Source organism: Anser cygnoides, chromosome 11 (genome assembly GCF_040182565.1).
Source record: "Anser cygnoides isolate HZ-2024a breed goose chromosome 11, Taihu_goose_T2T_genome, whole genome shotgun sequence".
Classification (NCBI taxonomy): Eukaryota; Metazoa; Chordata; class Aves; order Anseriformes; family Anatidae; genus Anser; species Anser cygnoides.
Genome location: NC_089883.1, coordinates 1,386,845 through 1,404,526, shown reverse-complemented (window position 1 = coordinate 1,404,526; position 17,682 = coordinate 1,386,845). Strand labels below are relative to the sequence as shown.

General features: G+C 49.3%; 1 protein-coding gene across 8 annotated transcripts in view; it reads left to right on the top strand.

Annotated features, from left to right (window-relative positions):
• The window catches only part of GLCE (glucuronic acid epimerase), a 47,467-nt gene extending 32,830 nt beyond the window's left edge, over positions 1-14,637 (top strand). For 6 of the 8 annotated variants that reach the window (XM_067003600.1, XM_013193246.3, XM_013193243.3 and 3 more), the window contains 3 exons: positions 3,156-3,715; positions 7,472-7,717; positions 10,731-14,637. In XM_067003600.1, coding sequence (XP_066859701.1) covers positions 3,169-3,715; positions 7,472-7,717; positions 10,731-11,755 — 1,818 coding nt within the window. In that variant the 5' untranslated portion in view covers positions 3,156-3,168 and the 3' untranslated portion in view covers positions 11,756-14,637. Of the gene's footprint in view, positions 1-3,155; positions 3,716-7,471; positions 7,718-10,730 lie in introns of those variants that run through there. The other 2 variants (XR_007157615.2, XM_048046234.2) reach the window with 2 other exon arrangements.
• Positions 14,638-17,682: the final 3,045 nt, after the last annotated feature.

Genomic DNA, 17,682 nt, shown 5'->3' with positions numbered 1-17,682 from the left:
ACTGAAGCATTTGCACTTCAAAAGCAGTGGTTCCAGGGTTACTGGGGAATAGGGACCGAGGCGACGAACAACCCACGCCTCGAGGTTCAGGCTAGGGGTGTTCGGGTGCGCAGCCTCAGCCTTTACACTGTCTAGCAAAAAGGGGAGAAAACAAACCTGGGTCTCACAGATTTGTTATTTCATACCTTAAAATACTTTCCCATCTCACACTCCTTAAATCTTTTAAGTATTATGTGATGAAATCCTTTTCATGAGAGTAGCAAGGGAATAAAGCAATTTAACACAGTCCCTTTGCAGGTTTAAATTACTTCTTTCTGCTGTGGAAATTCTGAATTCTTTCTTCTGCAGTTGAATTAAAAAATCCATCTACTCATTTAACATGCAATAAGCCTCCCTCCTGCACTGATAGTTCTAGATTTTTCGGTGACTGCTGAGATTTAACGCGATGGGTCTCTTCAAATACTCCACTTTTCTTTCCGAGTCCTCTTTAGTTCGTTTTTGGTTGGTAAAAGCTAAATATTTCAGCAGCCTCACCATGGAGTGCTGGATGAGGCTGGGCTCCGGCCCTGGGGCCGGGCCGTAGCACCCAGTCAGTAGGGGTAGGAAGGGTGCCCCGTCCCACCAGCTCTCCGAGGGTGAGGAATTGCACCTCTGCTTCCCAAGCACAACCCAAATAAAATCAGAGCTGATCCTAACAGCGTACCCAGGCACGGCTTTAAAAACACGGGGTAATGGGAGCATAAAAAGTGTGGTGCTGGTGTTCCCCCTTCCCTCTCGCTGTCCCCCGGTGATGCAGATGGTTTAATTAATTTGGAGTTTTATAGGTAGGGGTGAAGTGTGTCAGAAATGTTATTCTCTATTTAAAAGTGAATTATCCCTGTGTGTAAAAAGAGCAGAGCGTATTTGTTGGGGTCATCCTGAAAGCATCATCACTAAAAATTATCTGCTGATGCAGAAAATTGGATTTATTCTTATGCTAGCATTTCCATAAAAATACAATTAGATATAAATTTATGTCCTCTAAAAGCTTGCAGTAAACTGGGCTTTCAGAAAATAAGACACTTATCTTTTAAAGTCCAGTTTTAAATGACCAGATGGTGCTTACGGTGTGGAAGCATAAAACTGGTGAGAGAGAATTGTTTCCATTTAAAAATAAAAAAAAAAGGTGGGGGGGCAGCTTGAGGTGAAACTCCTCTTCCTCGTGTGCGGTGAACTTGTGTGCGTGTCTGTCGGCCGGACTTGGGTGGGTTCCGGAGTTCCTCATTTAACAGGACGGCACCAGGGGCACTTGTGCTTCAGGAGCTCCGTGGGTTTTGGTTCCCCTCTTCGGTTCTGGCTCCGGTGTGGGAAGCCCAAATGCGCCTGGTGGTGAGCATCCTAAGATGGGCCTTGGAGCTGATAAAAGCTCAGGGCTTGGCTCTCCATAGCAGCTGATGCAGTTAGAAAACACAGAGAGGCAGAATATTTTTTAATCCTTTTTTTTTGTCTTCTCATTCAGTGGCGGGTGGGCACGGCTGGTAGAGGGCATCTCGCGGCTTCTGCCATGCCCTCGGTGCTCCTCCTCGTCCCTCTCCCCAGGGGCAGTGGGGCTGTGCAAAATCACTCAAAAATCACTCAAACTTCTGGGTTTTGTCTTCGCGCTGCTCGGCCTTGCTCCTTGCTGGGGTGTGACAGCGGTGTTGGGGCACGCTGCACGCAGCAGGAGATTCATCTCGCAGGGAAAAATAAAGCACAGAGAGCCTTTTTGTGGCTTCTGCCTCCTGCTCGGGGAGCAAGCACGGTGAGTCCCCAGCACGTCTGTGGAAGTCTGTCCGTCCCTGGGACAGCCTCGCGCTGCCTCCGTCTGTCCTCAGCCTCGCCAGGGGCTGCGGGAGCCGAGAGCGCCGCAGATGCCTGGTGCCGGCACCGTGCTCCTCTCCACGCGCATTGCTGTTTTGGAAGTGCATCTGAGGTGTGGATCGATCCAGCACTGAGTTTCATCTCCAAAACTGTTTATAGCTCGCTGTTGCGCTTTTAAAAAATAATAAAGAGGGAAAACACACATCCCTTTTCGTGTCAGCGATTGCGGCCGGCTTTGATTCAGGTTTTGATCATAGGGCTGTTCTGCTGGAAGTCCTCTCTCGCTGTGCCGGAGGTGGTGGCGTTTTGCTGAGGGCCTGTCTTCCTCCTGTGCTGGCGAGGGTCTGCTCGCCAATTCCCCGGGGATTTCTCAGCCTCTCGTCAACGTCAAGCACTGTACCCAGCGCCGCGGCCGGCCGTGGCTGCTGTTTCTGATGTGCCCTTTGCGTTTGACAAAGCGTGACATGCTGCTCTGTTGTCACAGCCCAGGGTGAATCGTTGCTCGGTACGTTTGTCGTGGTTTGGAGAAAGAATGAAGGGGAGAGCTGGATAAAAAAACTTCTCTTTTAGGTGCCCCTACCGGTCCCCTTCTCACAAAATGCCGTCATGGGGTGCACATGGCAGCACCTTACACGGAAGCAAGGCTCTGCAGGTGCTTTATTCGATGCTAAATTAGGAGGAACCGTTGATTCCCTTGAGGGTAGAGAGGCCCTACAGGGAGATGGTGATGGATCAGATCTTGGGGCGATCGCTGGCTGTATGAAACTTAGCAGGAACAAATGCTGGATCACAGTGTCAGGGGATGGAGAAATAGTAGGTCCAAAGGAGGGCAACAGATGGTGAAAGATCTAGAGGGTGAGGTGTACAAGGAATGGCTGAGGGTACTTGGTGCTGCCTGGACGTGGTCCTGGGCGGCCTGCTTGGGCACGCGGCTGGGCCAGGTGCCCAGAGGTGGCTCCAACGCCAGCCATTTTGTGGTTGTTTGCTCCGCTCTGAGCAGGCCGAGGGGAGGCCTCATGGCGGCCTGCAGCTCCCTCACGGGGAGCGGAGGGGCAGGCGCTGAGCTCTGCTCTCTGGGGACAGCGACAGGACCCGAGGGAACAGCGTGGAGGTGGTGGAGTCCCCATTCATGGAGGTATTGAAGAAACGTGGACGTGGCACTGAGGGGCATACTTTAGTGGTGGGATTCAGGTCAGGTTGATGGTTGGCCATGATGACGTTGAAGTTCTTTTCCAACCTGAGTGATTCTGTGAACAGCTCTGGTGCCAGGCCTGCTCAGCACCATTGCCTAACGACATTTTTCATTGATTTTTCAGGTATGGTGTGAATATGCGTTGCCTGGCAGCTCGGGTCAACTACAAGACTCTGATCATCATCTGCGCCCTCTTCACGCTGGTGACGGTGCTGCTGTGGAACAGATGCTCCTCGGACCGGGCCGGCCCGTTCCCCCGCAGCCCCGGCAGCCTCGAGCGCCGCGGGGCCGCCGCCAGCAAGGGTCCCGCGCGCGACGCGGCCCGGCAGAGCGAGGAGGCTTCGCCCCAGGAGCAGCAGAAGGCTCCCCCCGTCGTGGGAGGCTTCAACAAAGCCCCGGGGCTGAAGTATGAGGAGATTGACTGTCTGATCAACGACGAGCACACCATCAAAGGGAGGAGGGAAGGCAGCGAGGTCTTCCTGCCGTTCAGCTGGGTAGAGAAATACTTTGAGGTTTATGGGAAAATTGCTCAGTACGATGGTTATGACAGGTTTGAATTCTCTCATAGCTACTCCAAAGTATACACACAAAGAGCACCTTACCACCCGGACGGGGTCTTTATGTCCTTCGAGGGCTACAACGTAGAGGTTCGAGACAGAGTGAAGTGCATAAGTGGTGTTGAAGGTTTGTGTTCAGCATTTTTTTTATCATTGAAATGCTTCTTAAATTTACTGTTGTTATTTGAGATGCACAGTGCTCTAAATTTTGTCATGGTGGTCCAGATAAAAATCCGTTTACTCAGAGAAGTCTTTTGGAAGTCCCAACGCCATACTGAGTTTTGAGATTTTACCAGCTTCCTTCCTGCCTCGCTGGTGTTACTGGTTGCAGCCGTCTCCTGAGGGCCAGGACACTTCTCTTGCAGCGCTGCCGTCAGGTGTTGGCGTGGTCATTGACGCTTGCAGTGTCTGTCAGGGAGCCAAAAGCATTTTTCAGACAAGCAAACAAAACCAAAAAAAAAACCCCAGGCCTGGCCCTGGTTTCTGCAGAGACTCCCACTTCCCTGCGGACACGGATGGCACGGCTGATGCTCACTGAGCCAAACGGCACCAGCGGCAGCTGGGACACCGCCCGGCTGCTCCACATTCGGGTTTTGTCTTTGTGCTCACGGTGCTTTAACAATATCCACTCTCCCTGTGTGGCCAGGGCGGTGCTCAAATTATACCGGTCAGACCATCCATCCGCTGTGGGCTGCTCCAGAAAAGCCGACGATGCTTTGCTCAGCGTGGGATTAGCTCTGTCAATGCCTGGCCCTGTGCAAGCTCTGAGTAACCATGGTACGGGCGCTGCTGCCCGGGGGCTGGGAGAGGCTGTTCTACCCTGAGCAATGCCGGGAGGTTTCGAAGAACTGCCTGTGGGCCGAAAAGTGCTTAGAGCCTCCTCTCCTAAGTCCCCGCAGCAAATTAAAGCACCTCTCCAGTTCCTGCTTTTGCTAAACTGCACCTCGGTAATTAGTAGGCAAGGTCTTCCCGTGTCTTGGCAAAGATTTAATCGCAGGAAATGCTTGTTGGGTTTCAAATTAAAAAAATTAATGACTTAAAAAAAAACTATTATAGAATGTGATACTGTGACCCCTTGTGAATTGAAGACCAGGTTTCGCTTAAGGACTAAAACACATTAATTTTCACGCGTCTCAGTGATTGGTGTTACTCTGCTGTGTTGATGTGAGCTCTTCCCCTGGTACGGTCACTGCAGAGAGCTGCCATGTCGAGCAATTAGTTTGTCTGTGAAGAGTTCACACAAACAAATGCACAGGGCACGCCAGTCTTTTTTAAGGTTTCTTTGTTTTCTTAGCTTGGGCATCACCCAAATGCATGTTTCTCGTTCAATATTTTTTGAATTTCAAATCTGTTTTGGAGAAAGGAAGCTCACAAACTTTTTGGTAGATGTGATACACTGTGACGATTAAATTAGGGTATTAAAAGGGACGATTTCTTAGTTCGACCTCTGAACCTTACCTACGCTTGTTTTTAAGAGCCTCGCCGCAGTGTCTTTCAGCATTTGTTACTACTGTTTCGGTGTCAGCAGAGAGGGAGAACACCATCACAGCTGTTTTCCCATGCTCCTGTAATAAAGGCAGGGTTTGAAGGAATTACTCTGAAAGCGGTCATACAAAGGAGGAGAAAGGAGGTGCTGACAACACGCACCGCACCGTGAGAGCAGGACAAGCCTGCTCTGAGCAGGGACTTCCCCAGCCCATCTTTGTTACCGAAGGTGCAAACTCACCGTGGTAGCTACAAATCCCCCGGTGTGAGTGTTGTCCTGCTCAGGTTTGGGCTGCGAGAGGCTGAGGAGAGGGGTTTGCCTTGCTTATTGCTGGGGTAATTGCTGGTTAAATACAACTTGGGAATATAAATAGTAGCTACGGGTGTTTCTTTTGTTGTTGGAGGGTAGGACGTGGGTCTTGAAGCACCGCCAGTTTTTGTGTGAAATGGGGAAGTTGTGTGGAGTGCCTCTTGCAACTGTGCTTCAGCAAAAAAACCTAAATCCAGTAGGAACTAATTCCGAGGCGGTGGATCCTGCAGCCTCTTGCCTTGCCAAATGTGCACGCTGGGGACCGCGAGGCTCAGTGCTTTGCTGCTTTACACTTAAGCCTCGAGAAACAAGCGGGGCTAACGCTGGACAATTTGGTTAGTCATTTATAAACCTTGCATTTTTGTAGCATGTGATTTAAGAGCTGTCATCGTGAAATGTAGCGCCAGAGCCTGGCTTTTGTAAAGGCAGGAGAGCTATTGGCATCCAGCAAATAGGTTTGAGAAATAGTCGTGTGTTGCAGAGAAGGAGATTTAATATTAAAACATTTTCTCAGGTAGTTTTAGGCTCTTGCCTTGCATCATTCCAGCCCCAGAAATTCTCATATTGTTGCGTGATAAAAGCCTCGTGTTATGTTTTCACCTTCTCTCTTTTTGCAAGGTTAATGTGTTGTTATGTCCTATGACCTGGAGAATTTAATCTTGTCATCTTGTATAAATTTCAAGTAAAGCTCTTACGGCAGATTTCTTTTTTTGCATCTTTCAGTCTCGATGAATGCGCTCTTTAACTGAAAATGCTTAACGTTAATGAGCGCGCTGGCTTTCAGGAGTTGAGATAATACGCGGTATTTAAATATTTCCCGTGATGGCTTTCTCTTCAGGCAGCAGTCAACCATCACATTTCCATCAGTAATATCTGTTAGCAACACGAGGCACAGAAATACGTATGAAAATCTATCTTTTTCCATTGAGTATAAGCAATATTTTCATTGCACCAGGTTTCAGGCAAAATTAGTTTCTGAGCTTGACATTGCCGAAGGGGAAAATGGTGCAAATGCCAACTTGTTTATTTCCATCTTCCTTTTTCTTACGTGCGTGCAAAGGCTTACAGTGCTAAATATGCTTGGTTTCCTGCAGGAGGGTCGCGGTGATGGATTCCCTCTTTGGATTGATATGCTGAGGTTGGGTATTTGTTCCAAATAAAACTCAAGACTTTGGGAGAGTCCTGTTTTTATCCATTTTATCCGGAGTATCGTGTGTTTGCTCGCTTATGGAGGTGTGCATGTAAACAAGTCTCTTCGTGTGGCTCGTATTCGTTCCACACGCAGCACTGATGCAGCAGGCAGCTCGTGGCGCTGTTTTTTTTCCGCTGAAAATCTGAGGCTGGGCCTCCGGGGAGCTGGTGAAGGGCAGGCAGGAGAGGCTGGAGCTCGGCAGGGTTTCTGCAGGAGCATCTCTGCTGGCCGTCCTCACGGAAGGCGGAGGTTTTAACCGAGCGTGGTGTGGGACATCGAGCTCGCACGGTGGGTTTTGTGTGGGGACAGCTCTGGGTGGCAGAATCGGGGTGTATTCTGCTGGTGCTGCGTGGAGGGCCTGGCTCAAGCATCGTCTCCGACTGCCCTCGTAGGGTAATTGGAGCAGTTTGTGGGTGCTGGGTAGGCTGCTCTTTGAGCATCAAGTAGCTCTAACCGAAATCTAGTCGTAGCACATACGCTTAATTGGAAAAGATTGATGCGGCGTTAAAGGGATTGCGTTATACGTAACGTCGTCTGGAGATTCAGTGGTCCCCAGGGTAGGGGGAAAAAATCTATTAGGGCATTTTAAATGTATTTTAAAATAAGCATGATGCTTCAGTAGACAATTAAATGAGAATGCATGGAAGGCCATGATAAGGACTTCTCTGCCGTTCCCCTCTGCTCAGTTTTGACTGGTCACGGATCCCAGTGTAAATGGGAGTAATTCGTTCCTTGAGATGGACTTTCCCTGAGTCTAAATAATAGTGACGCCTACAAATATCATCCGCCAGAAGTAAAGCGGTGATGGGGAATGGAGGAGGAGGAGTGTGCAGGGCTGCAAACGCTGTTTTTCCAGAATGTGCTGCTAAAATATTCATTTTCTCCCTCTCTCGTAGGTGTACCATTATCCACCCAGTGGGGACCTCAAGGCTATTTCTATCCCATCCAGATTGCACAGTATGGGTTAAGTCACTACAGCAAGAACCTGACGGAGAAGCCACCTCACATCGAGGTGTACGAAACAGCTGAAGACAAGGACAAAGCCGGCAGGTCCGCGGAGTGGACGGTACCGAAAGGCTGTTCTCTTTCCACAGTGCCCGACAAAGCCAAGTTCACAAGCGTTAAACAGTTTGTTGCTCCAGGTGGGTTATCGTGAATATATAGCAGCTCGGCCACGTTTGTTAATTTGCTCAGGTGGTACCGAGGGAGCTTTAACTTTCCACGATTAATGTGGTTTTGTACATCCTAAGTGACTTTCCATCCTTAATACCTCTCCCGAAAATGCCATTGAGTTCCTATACCTCTGGAGTTTCTCTTTTCTTCTGTTGTCTCTCCAGCACTGCTTTTTGCAATACCGTTATTTTAATGAAAAAATGTGTGGATGTACACATGGAGGGCAATGCAGCTTGACAGAGAAGCTGCGCTCGCATTTCCTGAGCCTTTTAGCTTCTGTTTCAAAATAGAAGCAAAAATATTTAACCAGTTGTGAAGGCTGGGAAATGGTGCTGACGTGTGGTAAGCCTCTGCTGAGAGATGACAGATAAAGGCTATTTTCAGCCTTGAGCAAATGTAGCACGTGTGAGTGGTCGGTTGGACCCTGTGTCCCTCTTCTTTGGGATGCAATTATTTTAGCAAAATTGGAGCGCCGTGCAGCCCTCAGTTCTGGTTAACCCAGGTAAACACACGTACAGTGTCAGTATTTTCAGAGGGCAGGGGATGGGCTTTTCATGCCTTCTGCCCTGAGCTGCTGGTTCAGGAAGGATCTGTCTCTCTGATTAGATCAGCTTTTATATTGGAGCGATCATGCATGGGCGACAAATATTTTTCTAAGGGTTTTTACACCACTCTTTAAGGGAGGAGAGCAACCCCTACGGATAGACGGGCACCAAAAGCTCCTCCAGTGACTCCTGGCCAACACAGACATGGTGTTGGTGGGACTTTGCTCTCTGGCGTGAGGCCCCGCTCCCCTGTGGCAGCTGCTGTGACTCGAGGTGCTGCTCAAAGCTGTCCTCACCGTGTCCCGGCTGATCCTGGAGGTCTGGGGCTGCACACGGGCTCTCATCGCCCATAGAGGCAGGAGGTGCATTTTGTTGCTGCCTCTTGACTTCTAAAATATTCTGTTTTGTACTTAGCAGAGGTTTATTTTGAGAAATTCATTATTTCATGCAAGAGTTTCCTTTGTGCTAGGACAGGCTCATTAATAAGGACGTAATGTATTTTTCTTCAATCAATACCCATTAGAATTAATGAGTCCATTACTTAAAAAGACAATGAAGTAATTTTCGGTTGGCACCTTAGGCCTGGGTCTCTAGGGAAAAAATGTCGAACACTCTCGTGTCTTTGTAGTAGATAAATACAGGGAGAGGAAAGGCTAAAAGATCTGTTATGTATTCTCTCCTCATCCTTTATTGATGGCAGAGTAATCTGCAGGGCTTGAAGGCCACAGTATGCATCCACTCATCTTAGATGGCCTTAAGTAATGGATTTATGGGCGCTTAAGGCTGTACAGAGAACAGGCAGCCTTTGGTTTTCCTCTGCTTCTGAAAACTTTTCCTCTATTATAATTCACTTTGTTATCACACAAGCATTTATTTACAAGGAACCGTAAAGCTTGGTTGGCAGGAATTGTGTGATTTTTTTTAATTAGATTCTTCATCGGAGCAAAATGTTGTGTAGCAAAGCGCTCTGCTTTTTTTTTTCCAAAAGCAGATGCTGATCTCCAAAACTCAAAGGAGGGAAGCTTTTACTTTCAAAGATTTGAAAACATGACATTCAGTCAAAATAATAGGTACACTACAATAGCAGCCTACAACGCAAGATGTGGAAACGGTCGTGATGCAAAATGCAATAGATGAGTTGGGGAGATAGGGAAAAGCCTCTGTTGTTCAGGGAAGGCTGACCATAACCCACTTTCCGCGCACAGAAATATTTATGGGATATTTCACACATCAAGAAGTAGCAAAAAAGAAAACAATTGCCTCACACAGGAGAGTTTTATTCCGTGAAAAGCCGTTAATTCAAAATGACTGTCTTTAAGTGTTTATCATCCCTCTGTGCCTTCAAAGCTATAGGATTTGCGCACAGCCTTACAAACTAATTAGCCCTTTGATCTTCTAGTGGAGGTTTTTTGGGGAGGAGTTGATTTTACATTTTAAAATCTAGGCTGAGAGAGAACACCGGGTTTCATTATGTGGTATTGCCTAGGAGCTTTATTTAATACATATATATATATTTTAATTAAACTGAGTTTTGCCAATGGAGGGGTTAATAAATAATTTTAACATGTTAGTCTTTCTATATTATTTTATTTTTCTTTCCGTTAAAATAATCAGAGCGCTGGTTTTTGGAACACCTCGGGAAAGAAAAAATCACAGATGTAAATGTTAGTCCCAGCAGGATCCTAAATACTTGCTTCTCAGCACTCCCAGCTTGTTTGCTGAAAGCAGAGCTTTATTCAGAAATGCGGCTCTACGAGTGACGCCCCGGTTTTGTTTTTCTTCCTGCCAAGTTAAATTTCCAGTTTGGAACAAAAGGGTGGTTGTTGGCTTATATTTTGAGCTACCGAAGAGGAGGCAGCGAGACACCAACTTCAGGTGTCCGGCACGCTCAAAGGGGGGAATTTATTCTCCCCTTGTCTTTCTCTTGTCACCCTAATGCCTGGTTGGGGTTTATGTTCTTGCAATGTGGCTGCTGAGCCTCGTCCTGTCCCTGTGCGCTGCAGAAGTCCAGCTCTGCGTCCTCCCGGGACCAATTGAAGGCAGCAGTAAGATCCCGCCGTTCCTTAGCTTTCCTTTACCCCAAATTCTGCCAGCCCCTGCTGCACCCCTCCGTCGTTCACTTTTCAGATGTGTCGGATGAAGCAATTTGTGGAGCCCCTGGCGCTCCTGCTGCTCGGTGCGGTGCGGCAGCGCGTTAGCGTGGGATGCTCCCTGCTGCTGCTGGAGTCAGCCGCCGCGCACGGATTTACTTTTATGCTTAATTAAATAATATATGTACGGAAAGAAGAGACCGCTTGAATTATTGATCAGCTACCCTAAAAGCATTTGGATTTTGTCTGGTAGCTGGTTACCTCTGGAAGCTGCGCTTGCTATCTTAAATAGTTCTGCAAAAATGAGGGCTTTACCACTGACAATTTTTTATTTGTTTGTTTTGCAGAAAATACCGAGGGGGTATCTCTGCAGCTTGGGAACAGCAGAGATTTTATTATCTCTTTCGATCTCAAATTCATAACGAACGGGAGCATTTCCGTGGTTCTGGAGACAACAGAGAAGAACCAGCTCTTCACCGTGCACTACGTCTCCAACACGCAGCTCATCGCTTTCAAGGACCGGGACATCTACTACGGCATCGGGCCCCGGACCAGCTGGAGCACCGTCACCAGAGACCTGGTGACCGACCTGCGGAAGGGGGTGGGCCTCTCCAACACGAAGGCCGTGAAGCAGACCAAAATCATGCCTAAGAAGGTGGTCAGGCTGGTAGCAAAGGGAAGGGGCTTCCTCGACAACGTCACCATATCGGCCACGGCTCACATGGCGGCTTTTTTCGCTGCGAGCAGCTGGCTGGTGAGGAACCAGGACGAGCGGGGCGGCTGGCCCATCATGGTGACGCGGAAGCTGGGGGAAGGCTTTAAGTCCTTGGACCCGGGCTGGTACTCGGCCATGGCCCAGGGCCAGGCCATCTCCACGCTGGTCAGGGCCTACCTGCTGACGAAGGACCACACGTTCCTCAGCTCGGCCCTGCGGGCCACGGCGCCTTACAAGCTGCCGTCGGAGCAGCACGGGGTGAAAGCCGTGTTCATGAACAGGCACGACTGGTACGAGGAGTACCCCACCTCGCCCAGCTCCTTCGTGCTCAACGGGTTCATGTACTCGCTGATCGGGCTCTATGACTTGAAGGAAACGGCCGGGGAGAAGCTGGGGAAGGAGGCGCGGGTGCTCTACGAGCGGGGCATGGAGTCCCTGAAGGCCATGCTGCCCCTCTACGACACCGGCTCAGGGACCATCTACGACCTCCGGCATTTCATGCTCGGCACCGCTCCCAACCTGGCCCGCTGGGACTATCACACCACCCACATCAACCAGCTCCAGCTGCTCAGCACCATCGACGAGTCCCCGATTTTCAAAGAGTTCGTCAAGCGGTGGAAGAGCTACCTACGGGGCGGCAGGGCAAAGCACAACTAGAGCTGACGACCAAAACCCCCGTGCCTGCTGTCGGCGGGAAGGGTTGGCTCCTCGGAGCTCGGCGGAGGTACATTTCAAAAGGTTGCATACTAAATTTTTACAGACCGTTTCAAAGAAGTGATCCTTAGAACTGATCTCCTGAAATAATTGCATTCCAGTGTGAAAATATTTGGGTCTGATGGGTAGGATTCGGGAACTTCAGCTCGCTCACCTGTCCTTAGTGCTCCACCGTGAAGTTAGCCGCACGAAGCAAAACCCGTTTGTGCTCCTGAGCTGGGGGACGTCTTTGTTTTTCCGTTTTGCAGGAAAATATTTACAGAAGCCATACAGGTCTCTAAAGTCCAGCACTTGCCTGAAAAGTTAGTATGTGGCCTCTTTAAAAATGGAGTTCGATGTGTATATGTTGGAACAGCGTAACGGATCATGTGGTGTAATGCAGTAAATGTGTATTTACTTGTAGCCTGGGTAGTGGACAGCGTAGCTTTTTCAAGGTGTTTCTTTTTATATGGATTCTTTTCTTGGGGTGAGAAATACACAGGTTTTTTTTAATTCTCTATATGGAGATCCTTTATCTGTATGGTTTCTTTAGAGATGTGTGGACAGAAAACCCACAGACAGCGTTCAGGCTTCAGAGTCACATCACGTTAAGCACAATTCGGTGGGGCACGTGGGCTGCGGAAAGCCTGCAGCCATGGCACCCCCTTTTTTATGAAGCCAAATTTACAAGGTTTGCTGGTGTCACGTCCTCCCTGGTAGCTGGAATCTCGTGTCGTGGAGCCCAGTGTTTTGTACTGTATTTTTTAATTCCATCCGAGAGGTTTCTGCAAACATTGGCAACTACATTCGCTGGGAGACCTGTAGTAAATTCCTGAACGTGACGTGGAGCTCACTTCGAGTAGCACACAGGAAGTTTGATTTGAGATAGTTAACGTTGTCCTATGGCGATTTTCATTTTTAACCTGCTTAAGTATATCCAGCACTTTAAAAATGTAAATTACCCCATAGGGCTTTCCAGCTCCGTCTGTGCTTTAACATCAAGTTTCGCCTCTGCCGGCCGTCTCGCTCGTAACGTCAGGGGTCGTGACGTCCCCAGCCCTGGTTTACTCGGTGTGCTTTGTTGTCGTGGCTCTGCCGAGCGAGCAAGGGGACCTGTGCAATAACCAAACGCGTCGGAACCCAAACGCTTTTACTTTACTGTCGTAATGCAGGAGAAACCAGGCGGTTTCTTCCTCGTATTTATAAATCCTTTACACCCACCGCGGGTCTGCCTTCTCAGCATGGAGGTTCCTGGTTGATCCAGAAGAGTAAAACCAACCGATTGCATCATTAGATCGGTATTGTTTAGTTTGGTAGCGTAGCAAATATCAGGTCATCAGCTCTGTTAAGGCACGCTGGTGTTTGCTTTCCGAGTCCCGGGCTCGAAAGCTCCCGACATGCACCAGCGTGGTAAGGACATGTACTAGCTTCGGGGTTTTTCCACTGATCCTATTACATGTTGTATGTGTAGGCGGGGGTTGAGCTTAAGGTGTTTGTATGGAGAACAAAGCTGATTCAAATCGCAAAAACGCTGGGCACAAGGACAATGTGCATCTTGATTTTTGGTTTGTTTTCTTTCTTTTGTAATGCTTTTTTCTATTTCTTGCAGATATTTGAAGCAACTTTATAATTACTTGATCTCTGCAAACGCATGCTATATGATCATATGCATTAATGTGAAAAGTGGATGTCACAGGAGAAATTTCAATACCAAAGTTAGCAGAGGTGAATTCTTTTTATATATTTTTTTCTTTTACTTACATGTGTGCACACACACAGAAACCAACCCAGAAAAATGTGCTTCCTTTCCAAATGACTGGTCCTCACTACAAACAGAAACATCTTTCTCCTGCGTGTTTCCTCCATCTTTTGCCCGTTTTGGATTTGGGGAATCTAGAGAGACTATTTGGGTACTGCTCAAGAGGCAGTACCGGTGCCTTACTGAGGCCACAATTTCCTCTTTTTTTTTTTTTTTTTCTTCTGTTTTGTTTTTCTTTCCCCTTTTTAATGCCAGTTTAAAAGTGCAGTGGTGCTTCATTGGAATCGGCCCAGCAGGTAGATGAGCTCAGAAGCGATAGCTGGCAATGCCAGCGCAGTCGGTCGTGTCAGACCACCTTATCCTTAATATCTCCACTGCATTTCTGTTGGCCTTTGCACATGTACAAATTGAACCACCCACTGTCACAGGTTGTAGAAGTGAAGAGAATTCGCGTGTGGGCTTCTCCTTTCTTGTTTGCTTGGTTGTTTTTTTTTTTTTTGAATAGAGTTATGCAGTAGGAGAGGATTTTTGGACATCGGTGCCCATAATGTCATTGAATTCACTTAAATTTTTATTCCTGTGCTTTTTCAATCTTCAAGCTGACAAAGGTCTTAGAGACTAAGATCTGTTTAACCTTTCCATGAGGCTTACTGTACATAGACTTCATTGGAAACATAGTACGCATGGGTATATGCAAACCAGTGACACAAGCACAACTGTACAAGTGTGGCAGTGCTGTTTTTCTCAGCCATTGTGCAAGACATTCACTGAAAGCTGCTATTTTCATTCACCTTGTAATTGTACTTTATTTTTTCTACATTTTTACATGTGGGATATACACCATGTGTTAAATATGCAATAAATTGTTTACAGGATGCTCTTGTAAAGGGTAGTCCTTTGTAAAGCTGTACAGACTTTGCAGTTTAAGCACAATGTGCACATGTTAGTTTTATATACGGCAAGACAAGACTTTTTGCAGAAGGAAAGGTTCTACTATGTTTATATACAAAGTAAATGGATCAACGTTTGTGCTTAATGTAAAGCTGCTTTATAAGATTGTAAAATAAATTTTTTATCTTAAGACAAACACGGAGTGTTTTCGTTATTTCGGTGTATGCCTTCCCCCTGCGTATGGCCACAGGTGAGTGCTGGGTAGCAATCGTCTTGGTGTCTTTTGAGATTTCTCCTTTTAAGGAATTCTGGAAGGTGTTTGATCCAAAATAGGATGAAAAATGTTTTTACTTCAGCAGTTAAGAGTTTCTGATTTGGGATAAGGGCCAGAGGTGTATATTCTCTGTCTGCTCAAGTAAAGTGCACGCAGTGTGTTGCTGACGTGAGTTATTTCTGCTAAATGCATCTCATTTGGAGTTCATGTAATTTTTGGGAAGTGCGTTTTAAATAACTGGTCATCGAAGAAACACCCTAACAGAGCTGAGATTTAGTAATGATCTGTGCAAGAGGAGCACCGGTCTCCTCCTGTTTTCAGCTAAAAGCGTGTGCAAGTCCTACTTTCTATCAAAATTCCCCCCCACCCGAAGGGGAGTTGAGGTCACCTGAGCCCATCTCCACCACTCCGTGCCGGACCGCGCTGCATCCTCCCTCGATGTGTAAGTGCTGTTAAAAGTGCTGGTAAAAGTGCTGGTAAATCGTTGTTCCACCGGAGCTCGCTGGGCTGCGGCCAGTTGGCGCTGCCGTAGCCGCAGGCGCGACCTGCCCGCGGGCCATCACGTCTGGCTTCGTCGCGGATAACTTTGCGTGACTGAAATACGCGGAGCGCATCTTCCCCGGCCGGGCAGAGCTTCCGAGGCCCCCTCCCAGCGGCGTGGGCGAAAATATTGATTTTCATTACTTAGCAGTTTAAAAACGTATGAATTGAAAATAGAAGAGGATTTAAATATGTTGTCTTGGTGATGAATTTGAATGTTTGCTGCTCAGTTTGTGGTGAAAGGAGATACATTTACCATCTGCCGGGAGTGATTGATAACTCCCCTGTACGCATTGCACTTCCTGAATGTTAAATAGCTGCTTCTATACTTTACTAATCTCTTCCCAAAATGGAAGGAGCTATTTAAGTGTCGAGCACTCAGCAGTTTAGTGTGTTCAACAGGGCTGAGTCTCGCTACGGTGAAGTGCAAATGTTGAAAGACGTCCTGGCACTCGCTGTCTTCAGGGCGGTGAATATTTTAATAGCTCATCTCGTTGAATTTGTATCTCCGAGCAACTTGCTGAATAGCTCTCGGCTGGTTTGAGTGAAGATGAACAGCTCTTCCTCGAACGGCGTGCGGCACCTGGCGCGGGGCAGTAACGGGCTACAGAGCACAGGGGCAGCCCTCTGCTCCTTCCCTTCCCTTGTGTGTTTCACACCACGGAGGGAGGAGGAGCACATGCAGGCACTTATCTTGTCCAGAAGTGGTGGAACCCTGCCGTGCCCTGGCCTCCAGCGCAGGATCCGTCCCGCGTGCCCTGCAGGCACCCGTGCAGGAACCCGTGTTACGGTACCGGGTGCGCGGCCCCAGGCATGTGAGCTCTCACCCTCGCGGTGCTGCCAGCACGTCGTGTTCTTGGTGGTGGTGAAGGCGGGCTGCGTGTCCCCAAAGCAAGGCTTTTTTTAGTGGTGTTTTGCAGTAGGAAAGTGCCTCGCGTGCAGCCACCCCCCTGCGCCACCCCGTGCCTCCCTCCCCAAAGCCAGGCAGCGAGGCCAGCTTTGAAATGCACGGAGCACATCTCCCCCCCGCCAGCCTCCTGGCCCTCTGTCAGCACAAACCCTGCTCTGAAGATGTTTGCGGACGTCTTGATCGCCTTCCGGAGCTGAAGCGATGCCGTGGCCTCGAGGCGCTCCCCTCTAAATGGATCCATCGCGGTTTAGTGGCGTGCTGCCACCCTGGCGGGGTAACGCGAGGCAGCCCTGATGCACGGAGCTTCCCCGGGCTGCCCCAGCCAGGGCTTCACCCTGCGAGGCCCCAGCCCTGGGGTTGGGCTTTTTAAGCAACCTGGAGATTCGGAGCTGATTCCTGACGCTGTTGTGTCCCCAGCAGTCCTCCAGAGGAAGGCTGGGCATCTTTTGGGACCGAGATCTCCAAAGAACCTGGAGGGGATGGCACTTCTCCGGGACAGGGCGGCGAGGAGTCTGCATTTTGCTGGAGGGGACGTAGCTGTGCCACAGGGGTAAGGCAGCCCCGGGGCGAGCTCGGGGGCTGCGGCTACCCAAGCTGGGACTGCTCCGTGAGCCCCTTCTGTGCTGTCCCGCAGGGCTGCTCCGCTCCCCGCCCGGCCGGCATCGCCTCCGCAGCGCTGGGGCTCAGGGAGCTCCGGCACCGAGCAGGCACGCCTGGCCCCTTGTGTGCAGGAAGCATCGAAATAGACTTGCTGCTGCAAAGCCCATTACCGGGGGAAAAAAAAAACAAAACAAAACAAAAAAAACCACCGAATCCAAATGGCATTGCCTGGGTGGGGAATACTACCCCGTTAATTTGATCATAAAGAGCCCTTCTGACTGAAATCCCTTCTGTGTCCCAAGTGCTGGCAGGGCTTGGCGGGCTCTGACGGACGCTGCGCTCTGCCACGCTGTGTCTTTTTGTTTTCCCCGGGCCTTGTTTGAACAATCAAATGTCAGCAGAAGCAGCTGGTGGTAAACTGCCATTTCCCTCTGTCCGGGGACCGCAGGGCTGGCTGCCGTGTGCTTAATCGAGGGATGAGCTGCTTAGGGCGCGTTAAACATCGATGTGGTGCCCTAGCACGCGGCTCGGCAGAACCAGCTGGGCCCTTTTTCGGTGCCACGGGCACGCAGCCGCTGCAGGAAAGCGAGGATGAGGAGGGTGTAAGGAGGCCTTTTCCACCGCAGGCTTCCATCCTTTGGCTCCGCAGGGTTTTTGCTCTGGGTTTCCGCAAGGGTTTGGCTCCCCCTCAGCACCCGCTCCCCGCGGGCAGCGCTTGTTCCCGGCCGGGCGCCAGCCCCCCTCCTCCTCCTCCTCCTCCCACAGCGCGGCGGCAGCGCCCGCGCTGGCACCGTCCTCCCTCTGCCGTGCCCTGCGAGCAGAACCTGTCAGCGCATCCATTTTGTAATTAAAAATATTAATTAAGACGGGCCGGAGCCAGAAATCCATCGCGGGCGCTGCGTGGTGCCAGCAGCCGG